The sequence below is a fragment of the Diplotaxodon limnothrissa genome, linkage group LG19, assembly GCF_057381915.1.
Source record: "Diplotaxodon limnothrissa isolate DT_005_m linkage group LG19, D_limnothrissa_male_GT1.1, whole genome shotgun sequence".
Taxonomy (NCBI): domain Eukaryota; kingdom Metazoa; phylum Chordata; class Actinopteri; order Cichliformes; family Cichlidae; genus Diplotaxodon; species Diplotaxodon limnothrissa.
This window is the reverse complement of record NC_140614.1, coordinates 19,316,897-19,344,514: the sequence shown is the minus strand read 5'-3', so window position 1 is coordinate 19,344,514 and position 27,618 is coordinate 19,316,897. Positions and strand designations below refer to the sequence as shown.

General features: G+C 40.4%; 1 protein-coding gene across 3 annotated transcripts in view; it reads right to left on the bottom strand.

The window, feature by feature from the left end:
* The window catches only part of slc8a3 (solute carrier family 8 member 3), a 138,928-nt gene extending 111,310 nt beyond the window's left edge, over positions 1–27,618 (bottom strand). For 2 of the 3 annotated variants that reach the window (XM_085343386.1, XM_085343388.1), the window contains exons 1-2: positions 27,129–27,618; positions 17,317–19,184 (exon numbers count right to left, since the gene is read on the bottom strand). In XM_085343386.1, the coding sequence (XP_085199512.1) occupies positions 17,317–19,097 (1,781 nt within the window). In that variant the 5' untranslated portion in view covers positions 19,098–19,184; positions 27,129–27,618. The other variant, XM_085343387.1, reaches the window with a different exon arrangement.

Genomic DNA, 27,618 nt, shown 5'->3' with positions numbered 1-27,618 from the left:
ATGAAGGGTGAGGGTTGACATGCAGGAACAGGAAGAGGAGCGAGGAACTACTGATGCATTCTGGCGTATTTTCTGCTGCAGCATCCAGGGAATATTACGGAGAAATGAGTTCCCCCCCCAAAGAAGGTCCCCTGAGCTGCTCACAGAGCATGCTGGTCCAGCCTGAGAGGAGAGGAGAGGAGAGCTAGGGGACTGTGGACAGTCTACATGGTAAAACTGGAAAGAGATCACAACAAAAATCTGTTCGGGGTGTTTCAAGAGAACGAAAACCCCACTGCAGGGTAGGGCTGAACGATATATCGCATTTGCGATAATATCGCGACATGATCAAGTGCAATTTTCTAACCGCAAAGGCTGCGATTATACTCTGGACATGTCCAAATTCATGGGCTGCATCCTCCTGAGGCCGCATTTGTAGACCGATTACGTCACAGCGACGCGCCGAAGGCTGTCCAAATTACTACCATATCCCAGAATTCATAGCGCGACCCAGCCAAACTCCAGTTTCCAACAATGGCGGCCGCTACTAAGTTTTAAAATTACTCATACTAATCTTTCTGGGTCACAAAATAAACTTTTAACATATTTTCAGGCGAGAAAGTAGTTGTGTAAACATCAAATATCTGCTCGGTTTATCAAGATATCCCATATTTGCAAAAGTGCTTCGACGTTTTCAGGGGCGTCTGCTACCCACCAGCTCGACAGCTAGCCGGGAGCTCGAGGGTTACTGATGCGGCCGAGAACGGCACAACTCCCGGCACATCATTTTCAGATCACCGCGGAGTTTCGCTGCTCGGGTTAAACGTAATATATAAGTCACTTAGACAACCTAAAAATGTTATTGTTGGGCTTTTTTCAGTGTTTTGTTTGTTCGTGAGTAAATCGGTTTGGCTGAGATTAAAGTTATTAGATTAGATAAAATAAAACTTTATTAATCCCCCGGGTGGGTTCCTCCTTGGTTTTCACACAGCTGACTAAACGTCAAACAGAAAACTTATTAAACAGAAGTATGAGACAGTCGAGAATTTACGCCAGTGTCTGGTTATATTTTAGATAGCAAGAAGCAGACGGCCGAGTTTATTAAACTCCACCGAGACAGCGGTGACGCTAATCAGAAGGCTAGACCGTCCAATTTCACGCCTTTAAATTTTAAAGGCGTGTTTGTGTGTGTGTTTATACAATTGCTATTATGTTTGCACTTTATGTGTAATGTTACTGACTGCAGAGATCAGTAAGATGTGTGTATTTTTTATTTATTAGTTTTATTTATTTAATATTATTTTTTAATTGAATGACTGTCTAGTAGTTCACAGATGTCGAAAAACTGAGTGTGGTAAAGCCACTGATTTTGTTTATGTATATTTCTGCAATCTGCACATTGTACTGACTTTCATTTTAATGTTTACACCAGGGTTCCTTGTCAGCACTTTATGCTCAGATGTTTGTAAGCTAAAAATAAACTATTGTGTATGTTCAAATATACTGTTGTGATTGAAGAAGTTAAATAAAAATGTCAGTCATCAATTCATGCATCACCTCATGTCATCATAACAGAGGTCTGTCTTCCAGGAAAGAACAGTTTAAAATTAATGTAATATAGTATTGGCCATACTATATGATGTATTGCTTGTCTTTGTTTAATAATACAGAAGACAAAGACCTTAAAAAATAATCGCATATCGCATCGCAATCGCAATATTGGGGCAAAAAATCGCAATTAGATTATTTTCCATAATCGTTCAGCCCTACTGCAGGGACGGTGGACTTTGGCAAGAGAAGACTGCTACAAGTTGGATAATCAAAGATGAAAGAAAGAAACACACACACACAGCTGAATGTGAGCTTCCTTGAATGCTCTGCATGGATCGCTACATTATGGCACGACAGTTGTCTGAGTTCGGGGAGTGAATAATGGACCTGAGGCTGATGCATTTCACTCACTGACCTGACCAGAAGATAACAGAGATCGACTGGACAGATTAGCAGAAAGAGAGCTACCAAAGTCAGTTACTTGTAATACAATTACATTTTAATATTTTAGCACCAACGTGCAGTTCCTCTACTGGCCACTTGAGGTCGGCTTCAAAAGTAAGCACACAGGGGTGATTTTATTTATAACTCACAGTTCAAATTTTTATAAGCCTTAAGTTTATGTAATATTGTGGAAGCTTTGAGTGACATGTCAGCTAGGCCACTAGCTCATCCATCCATACACTTCCATACAGCTCCAAAATGTTAGATGATGGACCAAGATGACAGTCAGATTGCTAAATTTGAGGTTTCCTACCAGATGTTGACAAACCATCGGGTGAAGTTACAGTGATCTAAAAATGGTAATTTACAAATTCCCATTCAAAAAGTAATCATGCCTCAGTTACACAGGCCTAGAAAGATCAGCACTCCCCCTGCTGACCTCGAGTCAGGGGAATAACCGTGTATGGTTGCTGAAGGTTGCGCTGGTCGCAAGACACACACTTGTCTGCAAATATTTGCCGTTTAATCTCAGAGCTGTACTGAAATTTGAAAAAGTGCAATACAAACTAAAGTGAAATAAAGCTGTGTCTGCAGAGCTGCAGGAACGTGTTTCAAAAGGCACAACTTTTATTTTGAAGGTCAGTGTTTTCTGTTTCCAGTTCTCGTTGCACTTTTCACAGTTTTGCTACTGCTTGACCAGTAGTTTGTGATAGTTCGCAGACAAGTGGGCATCTTCCATTCAAACTACAGATCACCACAACCACTTGCTAGCGAACAGAGCAATAGCAGGGAGGTTACTGAAGCAGCATATGGCTATTTTCAACCAATTCCATGCCAGCAACCAATCAATAACCACTCTACAAGCTGTTGCAGAATACAATATTGGACTATAAATTACCAGTTAACTGACATATAAATTCAGCACTTAATAGAAAAAGAAAGGAAACACAAGTAATAACTTAAAAACAGAAAAATGGAAGCTGTCAAATTATTCTGCAGGACTGACAGGTGATCTCTGGGAAATGAAGTACTAAAAACTCTCAGCAATTAACAGTCAACACCAAAGACACCTCCGCAATAAGTAAAAAGGATGATGCAAATTCCCTGCTTCTTTTCTTTTTGCAGAAGGAAGGGAAATAAAGGTGAGAAATGTTTACAAAAAAGACCTAATTCAGATTCATTCATTCAGCTTTACTGATTCTCATCTGCCTCCGGGGTTGCTCAGTGAAGCACTTTGTATATTGGTCAGACATCAAATGCCAGTAGCCAAATTCACATATTCACCGTAGTACATTTGAACATTTGCAAACACATCCCATTCTCTCATATCCTTTTCTATTGTTCTTTAAGGTACTACAAAAATAAGACAAGAGCAGGGGAGGAAAAAAAGCTGACATCTTCTCTCATCTCCTTCAGCCTTTTGCAACCTTAGCTCCTCTCTCTGTGAGCCGTATCGATTTCTAGTCCTAATGCTGCTGCGCTGTGCATGGAGGAAGATGCTGTGAAGCGAGACTGACCTTTATCAAAGTATGCAGATGCTGGATGTAGGTGCAGGGGCAGCAAGGGCACCTCCACTGGCACCACAGACCGCCGCCCTGGCAGGTAGGGACCAAAATGGGAGCAGTGACCTGTATTGACCAACACTACTCTCCGTCCCCTTTTTTCAAGTTCAAATCTACATCTAGACTTACACACAAAAAAAAGACATCAACAGCAGTGTAAAACTAAAGAGGGGATAAACACAGTCACATTTAGAGATGAAGTGACGGGCAGAAAAATGAATTAGTATTACTAAAAAAAGAAAACTATATAGTCTCTTAAAAAGCTTTTTTCCAAGACCATTGAATGAGAAGATTGCTCCTTATGAGGTCCAATATGAAGTATTAACCTGATTAAATGCAAACTGGCATTTCTGATAATGTCACTGCAATTGATTATTAGGAGAATAATTCATTAGGTGCAGTCCTATAGCCCTTTCTTATCTTAAAGATCTTAAAACTTTTGCCTGTATGCAAGTTTGTTGTATTTGTTTATTCTTCCAGTATTTAAAGTGTGAGAACACATGGCTCTGTCTTTGTCAACATTTTTGAAAAGTGCTCTATAAATAACTAAAAGCTAAGAGCTAGCACAGCCTCCACAAGTCAAAATTGAAGCAGTAACGGTCAAAGCGTCCTGACTTTTATAGTCCCTGTGGGTAAAGTATCATCCATTGTGCTTAATGGTAAACAGCCTTCGACCTCCAGTTTACCACTTCCACACTTTCAATAAAAATGTGCAGCTTCCAAATTGAAGCATAAAACAACCTGGAAACTTTTTATTTTTTTTATTTATTTTTTTATTTTTTTACAGACTTTAGAAAAGTAATACTTCTCTAAAAACTTTACTAGATCATCATGGACATGTTTTTAATATTCACTCTTTTTTGTCTTGCCATTTCTGCTGACATACTTCCACATGTTTTTATGTCAAGCTGTAGATATCACAGCCAATGAAGAATTCCCACATATCCTACTTGTCACCTCTAGGAGGCCAACATCAAATGTTTTTCCCAGCAGGCAGTTCCTATTTACAGCACATGTTATATGACTGAAGGCAGCCTCAGAGTTCTTGAATAGTCGACTCACAAACAAGCTCGCACTAATTAAAGACACATATCTAATACCGCAGCACGCTCAGGTTTCAGGCTGCATATGATCATAACATCAGCTATGATGTTGCTGTGCTGAACAGGATGCGTTTAAGGAGGATCTGCGTTATATATACTACAAAATCATTAGTATTTTGTAGTATTTGGTAAGAAATAAATGTACTGGACACTTTTTCACTCAGTAAGTCCTGGGATTATCTGTTATTAAAACCTAACCTGCCATCAAGAGTTTTTGGATATCTCTATAGATAAAGGGACATCAGTATGACTACACTGCAAAAACTCATTTCAAGCTAAAATATCTTGTATTAAGTGAAAAAAAAACTGCCAGTGAAACAAGTGAAAAATTCTTCTGGCAGTGTACAGTGGGGCAAAAAAGTATTTAGTCAGCCACCGATTGTGCAAGTTCCCCCACTTAAAATGATGACAGAGGTCAGTAATTTGCACCAGAGGTACACTTCAACTGTGAGAGACAGAATGTGAAAAAAAAATCCATGAATCCACATGGTAGGATTTGTAAAGAATTTATACGTAAATTAGGGTGGAAAATAAGTATTTGGTCACCTCAAACAAGGAAAATCTCTGGCTCTCACAGACCTGTAATGTCTTCTGTACGAAGCTTTTCTGTCCCCCACTCGTTACCTGTATGAATGGCACCTGTTTGAACTCATCATCTGTATAAAAGACACCTGTCCACAGCCTCAAACAGTCAGACTCCAAACTCCGCCATGGCCAAGACCAAAGAGCTTTCGAAGGACACCAGGAAAAGTATTGTAGACCTGCACCAGACTGGGAAGAGTGAATCTACAATAGGCAAGCAGCTTGGTGTGAAAAAATCAACTGTGGGAGCAATCATCAGAAAATGGAAGACATACAAGACCACTGATAATCTCTCTCGATCTGGGGCTCCACGCAAGATCTCATCCCGTGGGGTCAAAATGATCATGAAAACGGTGAGCAAAGATCCCAGAACCACACGGGGGGACCTGGTGAATGACCTGCAGAGAGCTGGGACCAAAGTAACAAAGGTCACCATCAGTAACACACTACAACGGCAGGGAATCAAATCCCGCAGTGCCAGACGTGTTCCGCTGCTGAAGCCAGTGCATGTCCAGGCCCGTCTGAAGTTTGCCAGAGAGCACATGGATGATACAGCAGAGGATTGGGAGAATGTCATGTGGTCAGATGAAACCAAAGTAGAACTTTTTGGTATAAACTCAACTCGTCGTGTTTGGAGGAAGAAGAATACTGAGTTGCATCCCAAGAACACCATACCTACTGTGAAGCATGGGGGTGGAAACATCATGCTATGGGGCTGTTTTTCTGCCAAGGGGACAGGACGACTGATCCGTGTTAAGGACAGAATGAATGGGGCCATGTATCGTGAGATTTTGAGCCAAAACCTCCTTCCATCAGTGAGAACTTTGAAGATGAAACGAGGCTGGGTCTTCCAACATGACAATGATCCAAAACACACCGCCCGGGCAACAAAGGAGTGGCTCCGTAAGAAGCATTTGAAAGTCCTGGAGTGGCCTAGCCAGTCTCCAGACCTCAACCCCATAGAAAATCTGTGGCGGGAGTTGAAAGTCCGTGTTGCTCGGCGACAGCCCCAAAACATCACTGCTCTCGAGAAGATCTGCATGGAGGAATGGGCCAAAATACCAGCTACTGTGTGTGCAAACCTGGTAAAGACCTATAGTAAACGTTTGACCTCTGTTATTGCCAACAAAGGTTATGTTACAAAGTATTGAGTTGTATTTTTGTTATTGACCAAATACTTATTTTCCACCCTGATTTACGAATAAATTCTTTACAAATCCTACCATGTGGATTCATGAATTTTTTTTTTCACATTCTGTTTCTCACAGTTGAAGTGTACCTCTGGTGCAAATTACTGACCTCTGTCATCATTTTAGGTGGGGGAACTTGCAAAATCGGTGGCTGACTAAATACTTTTTTGCCCCACTGTATGTGAAAATCTTCATTCAGCAAATTTTTGAGCTTCCAATGGGTCCTGGAACCTGGGCTAAACAAGTGATTTGATTTAGTGAAGTGATTCACGACCTTACAGGTTGTGCACTTTAAGCATTTCATAGCATGGTTACCCAAAGCACCGTGACTATACTTGCAATCATTGGTTGTTGGACTCACAATGTCCAGTTGGAGATTATTAACATATTGGCAAACCCATTACAGCGATTTAATTAGTCATGGGGGTAAACACAGATCTCTGTCTGAACTTAATTTCATAAAAATCAGCTTCTTCAGTATTTTATGGTGTCTTTAGAGGAGATGATCATCAATCTGGACCAATGAACCTAAAGACTGATACTGTCATGAATCGCTGTGCGGCAGGCAGGAGTTGGACCCAAAATGCAGGACTCACAGACTCAGGGGATGAACTCAAAACACAGCTTTATTTGCTGGCAGGGAAAAAACATACAAACTAATCTAAACTGGGAAACCACAAACTAAGAACTCACAGAGAGACACAGGGAGATCCACACAGCATGAGGGACGACGCGACACTGACTCAGAGAAACACAGGGTTTAAATACACTGGGAAGTAACGAGGGGAATGAGACACAGAAGGAGGGCACAGCTGGGAGAAATCAGGACTGACGAGACAAGCAAAGCAGGACACATTCATATAAGACACGGAACTTCAAAGTAAAACAGGAAGGATCACACAGAGACGCGAACTTGACACAGTGGAGACAGCAACTAAGAAACACAGAGACATAAACCATAAGGCAGAGGACTCTAAGAATCGAGAGACACAGAGGGGAACTCAAACATGCAGACACAGACTACACAGAACAGAGGGGACACAGAGAAACATGAAGGGCAAGGGATCGAAACTAGAAACCATAAAATAACTCACACAAGTACAATATTACAAACATCACAAGGAACTAAAAACGCTGGGTCAGGGGACCCAGGACCATGACAGATACTGCACTCCACAGCAGCCATTTTCAGTCCTATAATTCTCAGAAATTAACCCTTTTTTAATGAGCATTTTACTGTAGTATGCATAATAGAAAATGTTCACATGGCTACACAACAATAGCGTTTATCTTTTTTTTTCTTTTCTTTTTTTTTTTAACTGCTCGCTTATTAGTGCAATCTGTTAATTTTAGCCTCTAACATTAGCTGATGAGAGTCATTTTCAAGTGTGTGACACCTTAGAGTAAACACATTCTTGGGGTTAATTAAAGGAGGCATTTTTCTGAATTATTTAAATTTTATTATTGCTTTGAATACCTGCAGATTTAAGGTGAAATAGCCCTACAATGCATTGCTGATTCTGGTCTCTGAAAGAATTACTGTTCTGTTGAATGAGCACTTAAAATTACAACGTTGCACTATTAAATCACTACGTATGAATAGATCTCTATAGCTATGAATAGTCATCTGTTATAGAATGAAAGCAAATTGTAAATTAGTGCAGGGTGCCTTTGTTAAAACATCTGCAGCTCTGACAGTCAAATGGGTCAAACTGATGCACTTACTTCCATCCTAACTCCATTAGGCTGGAGAAGCTGTCAAAAGTTTGGGGAGCCTGAATATACAATCCCAGTCAGATTTACACACTCTGGGGGTGGAGGATGGTTGGGGGGGGCTCAGAGCTGGTGACACGCCCTGCACTGAACTGTGTTATAAATAAGCTTTAACTTAATTGCATTTCCCCAACTGAGAGAAACAAACGCACAGGCAGCATATTTATTACCACTAAACCTGTACGTGATTAAATGTGTTGGTGTGTGTTTGTATGTGCGTGTTCCTCTACGGTATTTGTAAGTAAGACCAAAGTGCAAAAGGTACACTAAGTTGGCAGAGGAAATGTTTTCATGAATCTTTTGCTACTGTACGTCTGCGGTTGTGGTTAGAGCCTGTGTGAAACATTTGTTTGGCCTTCGTTTCACTATTTTATACTTTTTTGTAATGTTATCCAATCGTTCTGATTATTTTTTCTTTAATAATAATAATAATTATTATTATTATTTTTTCTTTACAGCTCAGACTCTCATCTGTCCTCCAGTAGGCTGTTTCCAGAAACTATTTATATCATATTTTTATTATTTATGACCTTTCATGACTGTGACTGGATGGAGGTGTAGCCCTGTATTTACCTCCAGCCAACTGGAATACACCTTAATGAATAATGCAAAACCTATGTAAAGAGCGCTCCTTTCAACTTAAGCTAATACAGCTTCTATGAAGCGAAGACTGACCCTTGATGGTAAAAGGAAACATCTAACTGCACCAATTACCACTCAAAAAGACAAATTTTCTGCATTGCAGCCACAGGTAGGTTAGCTTTAGCATAAGTTTTGCTGCGCAACACAACCACTTGGAAGGAACTGAAGGAAAAACTGCCTCCAAAAATTAATTTCAGCCATTCCAGATGTAATTTTTCATCCTCATGAAAGCTCTTTACAGACTATTTAGCTGCTGACAAACAGGCAGAAATACCCTTCAATGCATCACTTGTCATCTTAGCACACTGCAAAGCAAACTCTAGCTATAGAAGTTATGTGCATACTCACTGTGGCACTGGTCACAACAGACCACTTCAAAATTGCTTCATCTTTCTAGGAAGATGGATGTTTAACAATTTGTCATCATAATCTAACCCAAAGCGTCTTGCTCTTCTACAAAGAACTGCTACAAGCACTGGGGGCTGAAGCACAGCAATTCGTGTCGTGTTGTGTGATTCCCAGATTATTTCCCTAGTGTCACAATTAGGTAAAAAATCTTTGTCTCCTGCAGAAGTTTCTTGGCTGGATTGGCATGAAACTTACAACAAACACTTGTGATTTGCAGAGGACGCTTCACTGACTTAATTCTTCAGGTGAATATTCATTTAATGAGAGAAATATTTCTTTATCTGCAAAAAAAAGAAAAAAAAGAAAACATGGAATGGAAACACCCATCGTCCCCAAGAGGATGAACTCTAATAGTATTGGTGACCTGTGACCTTTTCAAAGGCCCGCCCATAACTACTGATTTATTGGTGACATGCAGGTCAAGACTTAGATACACAGGCTAAAATTGGACTCAATTCGGGAGCAAAGATGGCTGATGTAAGCGCCTTGAGGCGACTTTTGTTGTGATTTGGTGCTATATAAATAAAATTGAATTGAATTGATGTATTATCAACATTGAAATTTCTATATTTAGAGCAGGGGTCCCCAATCCCAGTCCACGAGGACCAGTGTCCCAGCAGGTTTTAGATGTGTCCTTGATCCATCACAGCTGATTTAAATGGATAAAATACCTTCTCAACATGTCTTGAAGCTCTTCAGAGGCCTGGTAATGAACTAATCATGTGATTCAGGTGTGTTGACCCAGGGTGAGATCTAAAACCTGATTTAGAGCAAGCTTCACTATGAAATACAGCTATAATATAAATACCTTTTAAAAAATATCACCTTTCGAACCAAAAACGGACTGATGTTAACCTACACGTGAGGAGAATTTTTCCCCCAAGGAGGAGGTAAAGCTGAGTGGTCAGCAGGATGAGGATCAGTGTGGACATGTGTTCTGTCAGTCATGGCACCCAGAGGGGGTTACAGCTACACAGTCCTTAGATATTAAGGAAAAATGTTGCATGAGGGGATTTAGGGGAGGTGGGCATTCATCTCCTTATGAGCACAATGCAACCCCCAATGCAATGTTTTTCATACAAAAATATAAGGCGAGTTTACAAGCACAGAGGCGTGCTCACAGAGGCGTAACTACAGTGGCAATTACTGTAGGTGATTCAGGTCTGTCTGCTGCACACCACTCATTTGTTTATTAATCTTTCAGTGCCTGGTTAAACAGCCGTCTCTCCGGGGGATGGAGCATCTCCACTTCACAGCTGTGTTATCTTTAATGGGTCAAAGGAAACAGAGGCCTACATTTATTATTCTCAGCAGCTTAATACCAATGGCTCCTGAGCTAAAGATAAGAACAGCCACCCCTCAAAGACACAAATGAGGGGTCACAAAGGTTTACTACCAATTAATATTTCAGTAATTTTCTTGATTATTCATTTGTCAAAACAAAAATTCAGTCGAAGACTGAGAAGTCTGAGGTGTCTTCTTCAACACACATGGATATTCAGGTCAGGGAAGCAGCCAATAGTCATTTTTCTTTAGTAATTATTCAAACTCAAGGACTTGCTTTGAGGATAGCTGCTGAATCAGGAGATGATCAACCAATGTGAGGTTTTGCAAATACGTGAGCATAAGATAGTAACTTGTCCATCGTTTTGGACTGTGACAGTTACGCTGACAGTCTAGGATCAAGTCCATAAGGTCTCATGTATATAGGACTAGAGACTGGACTGTGACCATCAGTATTCCCCAACCGGTTGTGAGTGATTGGTGGAGGTTGGTGACTGCTGAATGGTAGCGATTGCTGGAACCACAGTAATGCAGGTTTACAGACTGATCAGAGAACCATCTGTCGCTAAAGTAAATTTTTTATTTTCCAACGAGTTGCCAAAAAACTCCTTTTGATTGCTTGGTTTGCTTGCATATGGCTGCAGTCATAGTTTGAATTGAAGTGACTTATTTCTCTCCAAACATTGCCCAGCTGCTCTCTGAGCTGTGGTGAGACTGTGTGACATAAATTGGAAATGGAAACCATGTGCCTTAAAAGCAAAAGTTGTGACTTTTGAAACATGTTAGCTGCACCTCTGAGGCATAACTTTTACTTTAACAAGGAACTTTCTTTATTTCTGGTTATATTGCACTTTTTCAAGTTTTACTATAAATGCCGGCAATCACTGGTTTTGTGCCACATTAGGGCTCCCAAATTTCTTATTATGTTCATCCTAATCAATTAATTAATGAATACAACTGCAGCATTCACTGATCATTGCTTAATAATTATTGATAAATAATCATATTTCTAACATATATAATTAAACTTAATATAATCAAATAATATAATTGATTAAATTAAATAATTATTAATTTAAATGAAATTCATAATTTAATAAATAAATTGTTGTAACATTGTAAATCAAATACATTTGGATTGTATTTGGGGTCTGAGTGTTGATTAGGAAAGATTCTTGACTGTTTTTATTGGAATTTTGTAATCAATTAATTCATTAGGAAAAAAACTAAAAGTGATACAAATCAATTTATGGTAATGGTTAGCTGCAATTATAAATGAGAGATGTAGCTACCCACTGGTCTGTGAATTCCTTTTATGAATTTCTGAAATGTGCACCAGTTAAATTAGCCAAAATTAATAATTTATTAGGAAGCAATCTTGGAGTCAGAAGTTACTGAGCAGTTTTGACCACCAATTTAAGAGGTATAATATAAGACGCTTATGTTATCTTGATGAGATTCATACCAGTTGGCTTGGCCCATAATTACTGGCACCAATAACTGAACTATGACAGCTATTGTCCAGCTAAGAAGTGAAGTGATGTATTCCAGAGTTCCAGATTAGGACTCTAATACATTTCCAGTCTGGTTGTTAACAATGGGACCAAAGTATGTCAAAAGAAATTGAAAGTCAATGCCTCATAAAACATGAGGAGAACAAAAGGAAGAGTGAAAGAGTGGAAGCACTATGTGGTCTCATTGCCCTATAGGGCATCAAAAGTGCCCTGCTCTTTAGACTCTGCCCTCACTCGGCTCGGCTGCCACAGTTACCAATGAATTAGCGTCAGGAGCGTTTTTATATGCATGCCAAACAGGGAATCCTCCTGCAAAATGGAAATAAACAGAAGATTCCCATTTTTAAATATAAATGTGAACGCAAAGGAGGGAAATAAATTCAGTATTTTTTCATGTAAAGAGCATGAAAATGACCCTGGGGAGAGCTTTCAAGGCAGTAGAAGAAACATTGTTGTAATTATGCCTTTAGTGAATATTCTACACATTCATCCCTTTTGTTTTGTACATGGAAATGTTCTCATGAATCTTCTGGTATGCTTCTGGATGAAGCTGTCACTTCCACTGTCTTTTTCTGTCTCTCTGTCTTTTTTATGGATACACACCGAATCTAATTCATCACTACCCAAGTGTAATTATGGAAATTTCTGGAGATTTGTTGGAAGTTCTGAAACAGCAGTCTGCCATTCTACAAAAGATCTAATAGTCTCTGCAGAGAGGAGCAAACATTTTCATATTAATACCGGAGCGTGTTGATGCTTTTGACAATTTTCAATATTTTAACTGCTTAACTGAAAATTCATTCAACATCTGTCATTACTGCATACAAGTACATTCATCAACACTGACAGTGTTCAATACCTACGATGTTTCAGGATGTGCTTTCGCAACAAAAGTCTTATTTTGTAGCCTTCACTTCTGTACAGACTGACACACGTTATGTCTATATAACTGCAGGAAAACTGACTTTTTATTTGCGTACCATATAATTCCTTCCTTAAAGTGCACAGCCTCTTCTTTCCACTGCCAGTGAAAACCTCAGAGTTTATATTTATCACTGATTTAAAAGCCAGACTATGATTTTAGAGCTCGCTAAAAGAATCAAGGGTTGACTTTTTTCACTGTCCTTAACCTTTGCCTCATAATTCATTGCAAAATGTTGACACAAATTTTCACATCCTGGGTGCATGTATAATAGAGTAAGGCTATGTTTCAGAAGGTGTTTTGGTAATTTATTTAGCTCTTTCTTAGTTTAAAATTAGTTTGAAAGAGATGGTGCCAAACATAAGGCCCATGGGCCAAACGCAGCATGCCAAAAGGGTCCTGTTCTGTCAAACTGAGGGGCTTTGCAAAGTAAAAGAAATAAAAAAGAAAATGTACTGAGATTTCTGATGTGGTAACAATAAAGCACAGGAATGGAAATGCATGGACAGGCGGACGCGTTTCTAGATCACAACAAGTTGCTTGAATCATAGAGACGTAAAGTACAAGTGCTGATGAGTAACAAAGTGCTGATCTGATATCTGGATCAGATATCGGACCGATACTGACCCAAAAAGCTGGATTGGCTATCGGTGACAATGAGCCGATCTATTCAGTTCAGTTTTATGCTGTTCCGAGTTTACTTCATCACTGGACGGCGGGAGCTATCGGCAGAGTTAATGTAGCATGGAGGAAGCTAACAGCAGAGGGACAGCAGTTTGGAGGTATTTCACGCTGCTACACCAACAGCTTCTATCTGTATGTTTGCAAAGATTTTTCACTTCACTGCAAACTGTGGTCAAAGTGAGCTGACAAGAATGAAAAGCTCCAACAACGGGATGCTGTCTCTCTCTCTCTCTCTCTCTCTCTCTCTGTCTCTCGTCAGTCTCTCCCTCGCTTGTTTATTTTACTACTTACATTCAGTCAGAGAAGAGAGTTGGGTGAGTGCAATACTTGTTGTTGAGCTATTTATGGTGTTGTCAACAGTATTAAATATTATTTCACTTCAGTTGTCTCCTGAGGAGAAAGTGCACTGGTGTCACTTCAAATGACAGCAGTTTGAAATGACACCAGTGCACAATAATGCAAATAAATTACTGTATTTATCCTGGGCCTGTTTTCATTTATTATTTCATCAATAAATACAAAAGAAAAAAGCTCTAAATTTATATTCTTGGATATATTTATATTTGTGACTTCCAAGCTGTTTAAGAATGGTTCCTAATCTCTTCCTGACAGCCAGATTATTAATATGATATAATAATTAATACTGACACTCGGTAGACAGTATTGGTATCAGATCAGATACCAATTTTAGAGTGAGAGTGTTCTGTGAACTGCATTGCAGATATAATACCAGGAGAGTAATAATTAAGTGACATAATAAGACCTAATGGTTAATTATTGATAAATGATTTTTTAAAGGCCATTTTTTGTTAAATATACAAGTTATTACATATTGGTTTTAACTGCCAAGCCAACTTGACCTTAAATTGGTCTGCATGTGACATAAGAACTAAAATTACTTTAAGTTAACAAAGCGTTAAAAGTGTTTCCATTTTGCAAATAAAGCCTTTCATTCTGTTACACGGGACTTTTAAAACTGATAATTTATAATTTAGCTACAACTAAAACACAAAGAAAGAAACAGTTAAAAATCCACCATCATGTAAACCCAGATTGTTCACCCCATGCGAAGACAGATGCTATAAAGAGTATTAGTGAGCTTTACAAATGCTTGTTAGGAGGATTTAGTTAACATTATCCTGTTGTTCAGTCTGATGTCACTAGCCGTGTCTGGGTCTAAACTCCGCTGCAGGTCCATATATCAAACGATCACTATGGCATTACTGAGAGTTGAAAAACTGTCTAAAGTCTTTCATCTTTAATAAAATGATCAGCGTTCTGCTCTACCAGGTGTAAAAATTGAGTTTAACATCCAGGCATCCATGAAAATGGAATTTATGACATTTAACGGAGTTAGAAGTTAGCAGGAAGTTAGCTCGCTAGCTTCTATCTAAATACAATATAGCATGTCCTGACTGCGGGGTTTTGGAAACAAATTAAAACGTACAGCTCTGTTATCACTTCCAAGACAGAAAACTAAACAGCAGTGACGTTTGCAGGGTTACTGAAGTTTGGCTAGCTGGTATATAATGATGTGCTACGTGACCGCTAGCGACACAGCTATGTTAGCATAATATAAACAAGCTAACTTTTTTTCCACTCGATAAAAGTTACCGTGAGTGTTGTCGGTGGTCAGGAACAAATGTAATCGCATGGCAGGATGCTGTAAAAGGACCAAACTTCAGCCAGGAGAACAACTGAGATAATCCATCCACAATACGAGGTTAGTCATTCATATACTGCTGTATGGGCTGGGCTGTAGTTACATCCTAAGGTTTTAAAAACTGAGCTTAAATAAATGATTAGTGGTAATAAAAGCCGAGGGAGGTCAACAGGGATCACCGACTGTTTTAGGAGCTTTTTGAGAAGAAAATACATAACATTAAACATGTTAACAGCACAAAAGCCATATTAAACGCAGACTACTTTAGACCCGGAAGTAGGATTCGTCGCGTCATCACTGAACAACCGGATAGAGAGCCTGGCTCGCTTATCAGCCCCTTTTCCAGTGTTTATGCAAAGCTAGGCTTGCAGGCTGTGGCTTTAAGCTACATGTTTCGATTAAGGGTAAACATTAAAAAGTATAAAAAGCATTCGTTTAATTATTTCAACATGGATTCTCATTTTTATACCTGGCTTGTTTATATTGTGAGATTGAACGCATCCAATATACAATAACGAAAATAGTTTGGACCATTTTAAAGAAACGTTTGCTAATTCTGCTTCTAACACATGACTGGTCTTTATCAATTTACAGTGTTGTGCACTCATACTGAAGCTGTGCCGCACTGTAAGAAGCTCGCAGCATGATGCTCAACACAATGAGCAGATCGATACGCTAACATTCCCTCACAATGCCGACAGCATCACAGCAGTCTCTCTCCGCATTTCTCCCTTCTAACTCCCTCAGCAGCCCAGCTCCAAAAAAGCATCTCTCACATAAATCAAGCAAAAGCCTGAGAGCTCAACGGGCCCCGAGAGCATGGTGATCACCCCGACACCCCTCCCCCCGGTCCCCTGGGCTGCCTCAGCCCTCAGGAACCCACAGCCTGGAGCACAGTCCCTGCCAGTCCGCCACGGCACACTGAGTGGGTCCTGATTGGCGGCGGAAGGGAATGTCACAGATGCATGTCACTTTGATTCAGTGCCTGCAGACCAATATGTGAGAGGCAAACGGATGCAAGCTGTGAAATAAGCAAATCAATATTTTTTAAGAGCCACTGTTTTGTGTACAATCCAGTATCCTAGAGAAGTGCTTTGTATACATCTTTTTTTTTTTTTTTTTTATGCAGCAGTGTCATACAATATATGGCCCTGATAGAATTTCTGCTACAGTATGGTATGTTGGTGTTATTGCAAAAACCGCCAAAAATGCCCACTCATTTGTAAGGCTATGTGTTTTTGGGGTTTTTTCCGTTGTTGTTGTTTTTGGGCAATATTGTACACAGATGGTACAGCTGACAAGGCTACACAACACACACAATTTACGTAATTGTACTATCTAAAATAAATTCAGGGTTTTTTTGTTTTGTTTTTTTTAAATCGGGGCTGCCTCATGGAGGAATCACACCTACATGTCTCATCAAATCCCAGAGTTTGACAAAACAAAAACAGCAAGGATTAGAGACGAATTCGTGTGACGAATCCAAAAGTTGAATCCCTTTTGCATGCGACACACACGCAGGATTGCTACCAAAGCACTGTGATGACAGCAAAATCTCCTGACGGGAAAACAAGGGGATATAGAGTGCACGCTCAGATGAGAGGATACATCACCCAACCATGTAAAGAAAAAAAGGCATTTAAAGGTCACAGCTTGATGAGTGCAAGCTACACATGAACAGGTTATCAAAGTATGCTCCAAACTAAATGATGTCAACAGGCAAAGAAGACAATATCTCTTTTCAAAGCAAATGCGACGAGCTTCTCACAGCCTTCTCGCAGACTGCTGAATATCTTTGAAGCTATCAAATAGTATATTATTTCTAGAAAGGTACACCGGCATCAAACTGAATTTCAAAAGCAAAACATAAATCAGTGAGTTTAAACTAACCCAAAATTATCAATGACTCCTGGGTGCATTTCATTTTGAATAAGCTTGCTAACTAAAAATACCAAAAACACAATAAGAAAAAGCAACTCCTCTCCAACCACACAAAGAAAATGTTGGTGCCTTACCAGGTTTCATCATTTTTGAACTCAAGCTCTCCGTACGTATCTTCAAAGTCCTCTCCTCCTCCTTTAGCAAGTCCCTCCACAGTGCGATAAGGCACGATGACCGTCCCCCTTGCCCCAGAAGTCCTCAACACTTTGACTTCCATGATACCGATGCTCTCACTGACATGGGCTGAGTTACTCTCAAAGGTGAAGATGCCTGAATGATCATCGTCCAGAATGGTCACAGTAGCCACAGTGGGGAACCCCAACACCGCCTTTGGATATGGGAGACTGTTGGCAGACAACACCTCATCCTCAGTTTCCAAGACGCGCAGATTACTGAGACGTACAAAGAAGTGCTCGTCCTCTTCGAAGATGTCATCATCTATGATGCCAATGCTTATTTCCTTGATCATCTCTCCAGGTTTGAATACTACCATACCCTCTGTGAACTCATAGTCTGCCCCGGCATTAGCCGAGCCATCCTCCGTCTTATAATCCACGTAGATAGTCTTATTGATGTCGCCTCCTTTTCTGGTGATGGTCAGAATAACGGCCCCGCAGTTCTCGAGGCACTGGTAAACAGCAGGCTCAAAAGCGATCCGGGAAACATACTCTTCTGGTTCCTCCACGTGCACCTCCTGCACGCTGGCGCTCTTTTTCGCCTGTTCTGCTACGTGTTTTTTCAGGATATTTCCAGCTCCGGTCATCATGCGCGTAGCTTGAATGCGGTAAAAGGCACGGCTCTTTTGCTGGTGCGAGAGAGCGTAATAGTTGGCCATCTCAACAAGCTGATCCAACTCTTTCTCCGGGTGCTTCTGCTTCAGGTCTTTCAAGATGCGAATCATATCGCGTCGGGACTCATCTACCTCTTTGCTCTCAATCAGACCAATCAGATTGCTGGTTGCACCTCCATCCATGAAGTGAGAGTTAACCATCTTGCCGTCCATTTCAATCCCCTTGGAGCGTTCGGTTTCGGTCTCAATGATGACACCCCTATGTTTTTCAGTGCGGTACTTCTTGTGCATGAACTTATAGAAGAGCAGTCGTCTGTCTGCCACCCATGCGAGGAGTACACATATGGGGAAGAAGGCCAGCGTGACTAGACCCTCCCAGACTTGGACTTCATTGGGAGAAAAAACAGCCAGGATCATGTAGAGCCAGATGTAGGCAAAGATACTCCAGCCTGCAGTGACAAAGAACACTCTGAGGTGCTTGACCTTTCGTACCTCGCCTTGGGGGATGACAGACACGCAGAGGCCAATGATGACAAACATATTGAAAGCTGCACTGCCAACGATTGTGGAGGGCCCAAGCTCACCAGATTTGAATTCATGTCCACAAACTTCGATTACAGAAAGCATGATCTCAGGAGCCGACGAGCCCAAGGCCATGAGGGTAAGGTTGGAGACCGTTTCATTCCACACACGGATCGTGGTGGTGGTTGTTTCCCCATTGGGCCTTTTGATAACAATTTCTCTCTCTTGGGAGGTGATGACCTCAATGGCGGCCATAAAACGGTCAGCAATGATGGATACTCCGAGGAACATGTAGATCAGTGCCACGAAATAGACAATGACCCGTGCAATCTTGTCTCCCATGGAAGGATCCTCGGGATACCAGATGGGCAGGATAATCCCTGTATGACACTTTGTGTTCCCTTTGCAGGTGCCATTGCTGGGGCTGAGCAGAGGGCTCGGAGTGGTCCGGGCCTCTGTACAAAGGAAGGCTACAGCCACAGAGACCAGCCCCAACCAGAGGCAGGCTGAAGACCCTGGTTTTACAGGCTTTGAGCCCTCCATGCACCCTCCTTCGTCTCAAGGGTCCTTACCACACTGAGAGTCGCTCTGGGATCCAGCACTGGGCTGTGTCTTTCCTCCGCCCACCACCTAAACACACCAGACAGAAACAACAGATATTATACAGTTTATTACAAGAATGAAAGACTTTATTTTCAGCCTTACAAAGCAACTGTCTCACATTGCTTTGTAAGCTTCTTTTTTTTTTGCCTTGAATATTTTTAGTACCAAATAAATATTATTGTACTAGAGTACAGTGCATTCTCAATAGTTGCGTAATAATTTAATATTTAATGTAATGACATAATGGAAGGAGTAGCCAACCTCAGGGTATTTTCACATCGTTTTAAACTTCAAGTGGTACAAGTCTGCAAGACTGTGTTTGCATTTCACAGGGAGAAACAAACACGAACTGAAGCAAGAAAAGAATTTCTTAATTTTAAATGAGCGCAAGAATTCAAATTATCCAACCATCCTTCTGTGCGGCTTAATTGGGTTTCTCCTTTCTACTTCAAACACCATTTTCATGAGATCTTTATGTTATCTCCGAAAATGCTCAGCGATTCAGGTCGGTAAATGAATATGTGAGCAATGCAGACAACATTCGTTTAATAAAATTACAGCCTGCGGGCTCATTTCCAATCATAAACTTTATTTTGATTTGAGATGTGGATACATGCAACAAATAATGTGGATTTGAGCATGATTGTCTGAAATCTCTCGGGTAATACACAGCTCTGAACCGAACAGCTCGCTCAGCAGGCATGCAATGTTGCCAAACTAAGCACTGTCCAAAATGTCGCATTGGCAAAAAAAACAGCAGCAGGGAGGCAGGAGATTGTCAAGAGGCAAAGTGAAACAAAGGCTACAGATGTCCCATCCAAATTCATTATACACTGAGCCCTAAACACGCACTTACCACTTCTGCAAGAGAGAGCAGCATTACAATAGCAATGCAGACACTGTCCAAATTCATAAAAGCCCTAGCTAAGCATTTTACGCACCTCTTCAGCTCTTATGAGATACAACTCGACCATCCTTCTGATGCCAACAGCTGGGGCCTAAGGCAGCAGGAGCATAATGAACAGTTGACCACCCCAAAACTTAGATGATATAACACAGGGGGGAATTATTATAAAGGCTCTCTCCTTGGTGTTACCCGATTGTTTAACAGTTCAGTGAGTTGGATGGGACCCTCTATGCAACCTCCACAACACCTCCGGACCTCCTGAGGCTCACAGGCAGTTTAGTCTAAATTAAAATGATCTCTTAAGAGAGATACATGCAGGGTAAGTTAATAACGCTACCCAAAATTCACCAGAGGATTACATTTTTGTATTACTGTCACACTTCCCTTTGCTTTTTTCGAACTAAATCTAGTTCAAGTCTTTTTTCAATTTGTACACAAAAAAGTGCATTCTTAGGTTCTGATTCCTGCTTAAAGGGTTGATTACCTCTGGGGCCACCCTGCACTAAAAGGTGTACAATACAAACCCATGGCACTTTAAAGCACTCTCGGGAAGAAAAAAAAAGAGATCCATTAAAGGACATATTTTATGCAATGTAATGCACCTTTCTTATTTGATTTAGCTCATTCAATCTGAAAGGCTCTTACAATAACACCAACTACTTGAACTCCCAGGTGATGTTTTTGGATATGATATCATCCGGGTGGACCGCTGGCTAATTTGGAAAGCTGAAAAAACTTTTATTGGAGGTGTGCATAGCAAACAGTTGGTGGCATATTTTAAAAAGTACACCAATTCAAAAGCCAAATATTGGATAGGACAATGATAACCCACACCTTCTGTGAAATCTGCAAGAAACCGGGAAAATCTCTGTCAAGGTCTTGTGTGCAAGCGTTGATAAGATCAATTCATCTATTCTGGAATAAATTATCCTTAATATCTCTAATTTAATGGTTCACAGGCATAAATAATTGCATCACTTGCAAGACTATAATGTCTTTTTGAGAGATCATAACCTCAATAACATCCACAGAGATGAGTCTTTTTAGAGGTGATACAGAGGCGATCTCAGCTCGATATAACAATCCTCTGATGTTAATGTTAAAAAAAAAAGACGTTGATTGCAGCACAGCACACTGATCTGGAGGACAGAAAATGGGATGACAGCAAACGGCAGCAGAAGCTGGAGACAAGGAACTTAAATTTAACTGAATCAGCAGCGCCATTTATATGGATTGGAGCCAGCTATGCAATCCCTGTGAGAACCAACAGCGCCGAGCACAAACAAAACCAACAGGAGAATAATTGAGTGACAAAGTTATAACTTAGCGAGAGAAAATTTGAATTTAAAAACTCAGGTTTTTGCCTTTGTTTGGACCTGGACACTGATGAGAGTAAACTTGGGGGGCAATTAAATAAAATATGTGTGCATTCCCCTTGTTAGTGCTATAAATCTCTAATAACACGTACTAACCATTTAATTTAAAAATGTGAAAATGGTCAAACTGACAAGCAGGTATTAAAGAGCTGCTGAAGCCACTGAGAAAGGCTTAAGGAGATGCTTCTTCCTGTTTTAAAATCAAGAGCAGTACTGCTGAGCTGCTAGCTTCTCCTTGTCTTTTTATTGCATGGTGACAAGCTGAGGTGGAGGGGTAAAAACTGCAATGAAGCACACAGGATTTAAGATTGCAGGGTCAGCCTCTCTGCATGATACATGTTGGGAATGGCAATAATTAATTCACACTGCTGTTTCCATAAAGAAATAAAAGCTGATTTGAATGAACAGTTATACCAAAAAAAATTTAAAAGTTTTAAGTTTTATTCATTATGTCGCATTACCTCTACTTTTAATAACACTGTGCATGCTTTAGGAACAGGCACAGACAGGCCAGGTGAGTTTCACACCTGGCCTCTTGCAGTGGGGCCATGCTGTTGTAATGCATGCACGGTGTGCTTTTGCGCTGCTAAAGTAGTCAAAGCTTCCCCTGATAAAGATGTCAAATTCAAAATCTCTCTGATCAGACCATATTTAACCTTTTATTTAACCTGCCACCATAAATGAGACACAGCGGAAGCATTTTTGGAAAATGTTTATGCATGTTTTTCTCTTTCAGTGAAAGAGTTTTAACTTGTATTTGTGATGCAGTGATGAACTGTGTTCATTGGCGCTGCTTTTTGGTGATTTCCACAACAGAACGTTGGCTGTTTTTAAAGACGCGCCATCTGAAATCCCAAAAATCAAGTCCACTTTGTTTTGCAATAGAAATTTTTAAGGATTCTGTGAGTTTTGTTAAATTAAATGATTCTGTACTTGTTAAACTGTCATTCTTTGTCAAATACCACACAGCCTGGCTGCTGCTATACCCTGCCCTGCTATTAGACCCCTTTGCAAATGTAAATTCAAACCTTACAAAGACAACTTGTTTCAGATTCCCAAAACAGTTTTTAGCCTTTTAGATGTCACCAGATTTCCTGTTTTATTTTAATGATTTTATATACTTTAACCCTTTAAGACCTACCATAGAACCAAGTCCGCCAGAGCTTATATTATATTTTTACATGTTGTGGAGCCATTTTTGGGAGCATTTCAAGTTGCTATACATCAATACAACCATTACAGCCTAAATTTTAATAATATGCATGCATTAAGTGCATAGTAATTACATAAATTGCAAAAAAGTGCAATAAACTATAAAAAAATTGAAAATCGTTTTTGTTTTTTTAACATATATTTCTAGTTAGAGAAATTTAAGAGGCTTATCCCTCAAAACTGTAAATACAAAAAAAGTTGCACAAACTAGTTTCCCACCACAGGAAATTTATTTTGAGTGTCTTCATAGTTTTATTTTTGAAATACACCAATTTCTATACACTGCAGGAAAAACGAAAATAAATATTATACTGCAAATTTGCAAAAAAGCAGCATATGCATCAAAATAAACTATTTCCAGCAGTGCAATATGAGTCCTAAGCATCCCAGAAACGACACAGAAAGTCATAAAGTCAAACATAACTTTTAAAAACACCAGGCCTTGATGGCCTTGATGGGAAAAAAACTACATTTCCACGAAAATGACGTCACTTCCGGTTTCGGGCAGGTCATGGCGGACATGCGATAGTTCGTGCTGATGGACGTAGGAAGTGTTATGAACAGCTGATCGGATCGGCAAAGCCTGTTTCTGGAATATTATGTTTTTGTTGCTGCAAGTGCTTTTTATGCAGTTTTTGCAAAACTATATGTGGAAGGAAACTGTGACCTAGGACAAGCTGATGGCATAAGATGTAAGTACAACTCCTCCGGTTTCATATGCAAAAAAAATTATTGCGCTAGCTCATGTGGTTGCAGTGCTACCAGGATTTAAAAATAGTTACGCAAAACGGAGCATGTCCGCTCTGGCCGGTTTTAAAGGGTTAATTAAATCCCCGAAAACTCCTTTCCATTTGGCTATGCAGTCTTTCACAGAGAGATGAAGCCCACTCATCTTTACCTCTTAAACGCTCAGGCTCTCTGGGATGATTTTTATACCTTGTCTTGTTACCTATTAACCTGCTTTGTTGTGAAATGTTCCACCAGGTCTGACAGTCTTTTGTTGCACTTCTGCAATCTATTTTTTTAAAATGTGCTGCTTGCTCAAATTTGCCCTAAGCACATATTTTTTTTAAAAGAAATAACGATAGAGTTTCAGCATTTGATACTCCGTCTTTGTGTTATTTTCAGTTAACAGACTTTAAATAATTTGAAATCCGCACACTGTTTTTGCTGTGTATCATCTTCTATTGTGTCAACTCAAAACAGGTCATGAATTTAAAAAGTACATTGCCTGTCCAACTTATTACTATAATAACTCCTGTGGGAAATATATTATCTGCTAAATGCTGCATTATATATCATCGCTGTTTATCTCCAGTGTTGTGCTGAACAGGTAGAGCGCAGCTGGTTCTCTGAGCTTTTTCACTCAAATCAGCTGAAAATTACACTGCAAGAGCTGTGCAGATTACACCGCTCTTATGGGGTAATTTTCAACACTTTCAAAACGATAAAACCAGATCACGACCAACAAAAAAGGGTTAAAACGCTGGTGTGATGATTAGCACTGTCGCCTCACAGCAAGAAGGTCCTTGCCTTTCTGTGTGGAGTTTGAATGTTCTGGCCAGGCCTGTCTGGGTTCTCACTGGGTACTCTGGCTTCTTTGCAAGGCCAGAGGTTAACTGGTGATTCTAAATTGGCCGTGGTTATGAGTGTGAATGGTTGTTGGCCCCACGACAAATTGGCGACCTGTCCAGGGTGTACCCGACCTCTCAGCTTGTGACAGCTGGTGTGAGTCTCCAGCCCCACTATGACCTTGAATTGGATAAGCAGAAGAAGACAGATGGATGGACCAAAGCAAGAACAGACGGGCCCTGCAGAGTTAACTGATAATTTGCTGTTGATTTATTGCTACAAATGACGCCTTTCATTCATTGCAGTTAATATAAAATTATTGATTCTAGCTGCTTCCAATGAGCTGTGATCCCCTATGATTTTAACACTTTGCTGTCATTTCCTGCAGCTTTAATTGAGGCAGCGGCACTCTTGTGCCTCCAAGTGTAATGTGTGTGGAAGGGGAGTGATGAAAAACACTCAAATGTGTTCAGTCACTCTGCCTTGGATAAACAGAGGTAAAACAAAATGGCAAACAAGCCAAATACCCACGAATCCAAGAGCAAACTACCAGGCTGACAGAGAGGTTTTAAAGATATAATGCCATACAGTGACACTGGACACAGAGAGTCAATTGCTTGGTAACTGCCTCCTGTCTTATCCCAAGCTGAATAAAATCATGCTCGGAAGAAATATTTCAGCTGTAAACCATAGTCGTGCTCATTTTCATGCCTCCCAAAAGACAAATAATAAACACTTGTACTTTTCTAAGCTGTAGATTTTGCCGTTTTAAGGGCACAGTCATTCCTTATGCATGTAAAAATTCCTTCCTCGCATTTGCAGCCCTAAAAGCGAGGAGCTGATTGATTGACTCACTGACTGACTAACCGAAGACACAAAAGTACATAATCTTAAGGAATAAAGTAAAGTTCATTACAGTAATTACATTAAGCACTCAGAGAGACTGTTCAGGTGTATGACCCCGCGAGGATTTTGTTTTTGAAATATTGATTTTCTATCTTCACACAAATTGCATTCGGGGGCTGTTAAGCAGTGGAGATTTAACCATCCCATTACTCTACGTGCATCACCATTAGAACCGTGACCCCTAAATTAGGAGCTACACAGAACAATTTGCATACTAATTACTGTTTTAAGGATTGTATTTTGCATTGTGAATGCAGGGGCATTTAATCGAGGCCGTTCAGCAACTCCCGGAAATGTGCTAAAAATGAACAGATAAGACCAAGTTATTAACATATGCTGGACATTAGCATAGGAACCACATCACAAGTGACATTTCTAAATTAAGGCTAAAGATCAGATTTGACGTTTTCCAATTAAATCCAACAGTGACCTCTTCAACCACAAACAGTTAAGAGTGAAAACATTTCAACTCCATTCACACAACTTTGAAACACTTTTTACTTCAAGAAAATGAAGTTCAAGTGATATTCTGAATATGCAGAGTTCTTTGTGTATGTATATAATTTAACTTGATGGTGAAAAATCCAAACGTCTGATCTACATATGCCAAACACATTTAATAGACGAGGCACTAATCTAGATAATTAACAACAAATATTGAGTCATACTATTGTTGCTACTGCAGATTAAATGCAAACAGATTGTTGGCTTCATTTTGAGGAGATTTTAAGCTGAAACCTACAGGCCTGAAAACCAAACAGAGACTACTATCAAAGGACAACAACAGCATAGCATAAAATTGATTTCATTTTGCCAAGATTAGGCAGTCCTGTCAACTTTTAGCAACAACCTTTAGCAAAAGTTGTCTAAAACATGAACTGAAAGTGTTACAGATATTTATTATCAATGGGGAGCCTCCAGTTAATCAGCACACAGGCCAGTGTTGCACAAAATCATCATTTCAGTGTTTTTTGTTCTTCTTGTTAAAGCTTCTAAAAATGTCAATTTGTTGCTTTCCTTAAATTGAACAGACTATATTTGTTAGTTTTATTTTGAGCTTTTTCTTAGATGTCAAATCCGTTTTTTAGTAAACAATTTGTGGATTATAAAACAGTTTTTAAAAAGTATCCAAGTATACCATGCGGGGTTTAACAGAGAAATGCACATTTTCTTATCATGTGCATCATATAGTAATCACTGTGCACCCCCTTCTATATGTCCTGACAGATGCAGATAGCATTATGGACGAGACAGTTGCTCTTTCTCTATTTTGGGAAGAGGGGTCTTGTTTAAGGAGGCTATCTGAGATCCGTGAAACATGGACTCAGCAGACAGGGAGCCGCAGCTGTTGCTGATTAATCATCAGAAGGCCGTTTCGCTCTCCGTACCAGTGTCAGTACTACCTGAGGGGGGAATCCCTGCTGGAGAGACTATAGGCCCGCAGTTTAACTTATAGTGTGCATGCAGGCCTGGGCTGCACATGTCTAGGAGACACTCGTCTTCAGATATTAACTCCCAATTGAGACACAGCGTACAGGAGAATCCGGGATATAAACGTAAACATAAAAGCACATACGTGAAACTGGAAGTCCAGGTGTTCAGCCAATCACCAGCAATGATGAGCTCGGCAAGCTGTAACAACCGGTATCCTTCAGTTGCGTTGCCAGACGCCAATTATTTTAATGGCACACCCATTAGAGTGTATCACGAATCCATTTCAGTCCGTTGCAATGGATCATATCTGCACAATCACGAGGAGCAGTGTGAGCGGACAGACAGGTTAAAGCCTGGGCAGAATGAAGCGCTCCGGAGTGACAGACCGCATCCAGCTATCGCCTGTTTTTGCATCTTAAAACGCATGTAATGTGATTCGTGTTCAGCAGCATATTATATTTAAAATTCTGTCTTCTGCATACCAAGTTGCCCTCCATGTCACGAAGACTAGGTTCTATAGACATACCTGCGAGTTTGAATCATGCCTTATTCATTGTAACCTACCTGGATTTGTATTCCGGGGAGTTTAGCGACTGCGAAATAGCTCCTGTCCGCCCCCTTTATTATTGTTTTACCGCGCAGATCAGCCTGCCAACAGTCTCAAAATAACCTCGCTGTTTGGATCTCTTTAGTCTAACGTGCTCCTCGGACCAAAATCCCCCAGTGATGCCGCTGTCTCGGTCTCCAGCCTGCTCGAGATTGGCGATTGGATCAAACTGGTCAGAGGTGATCGCCTTTGGTCTTCTTCTGCCTTGGCGCCCTCCTGCCCAGATCCTCCCCGTCTGACGGATTGACCGGGTCGCAAAGCTGTCAGTGACAAGGGAGGAGGAGGAGGGGGGTGGTCAGTATTTTAAGGTTGCAGCCTTGGTGGAGATGGATCCTCTTAGCCTGTCCGCACGGCTCTCCCTCCTCCTGCAAGCCGTGAATCAGCGCTCTCCTCCTCCTCTCTCGGCTGCGGTAGCGCAAGAAATATGTGATGTAGCTGTTAGAGACA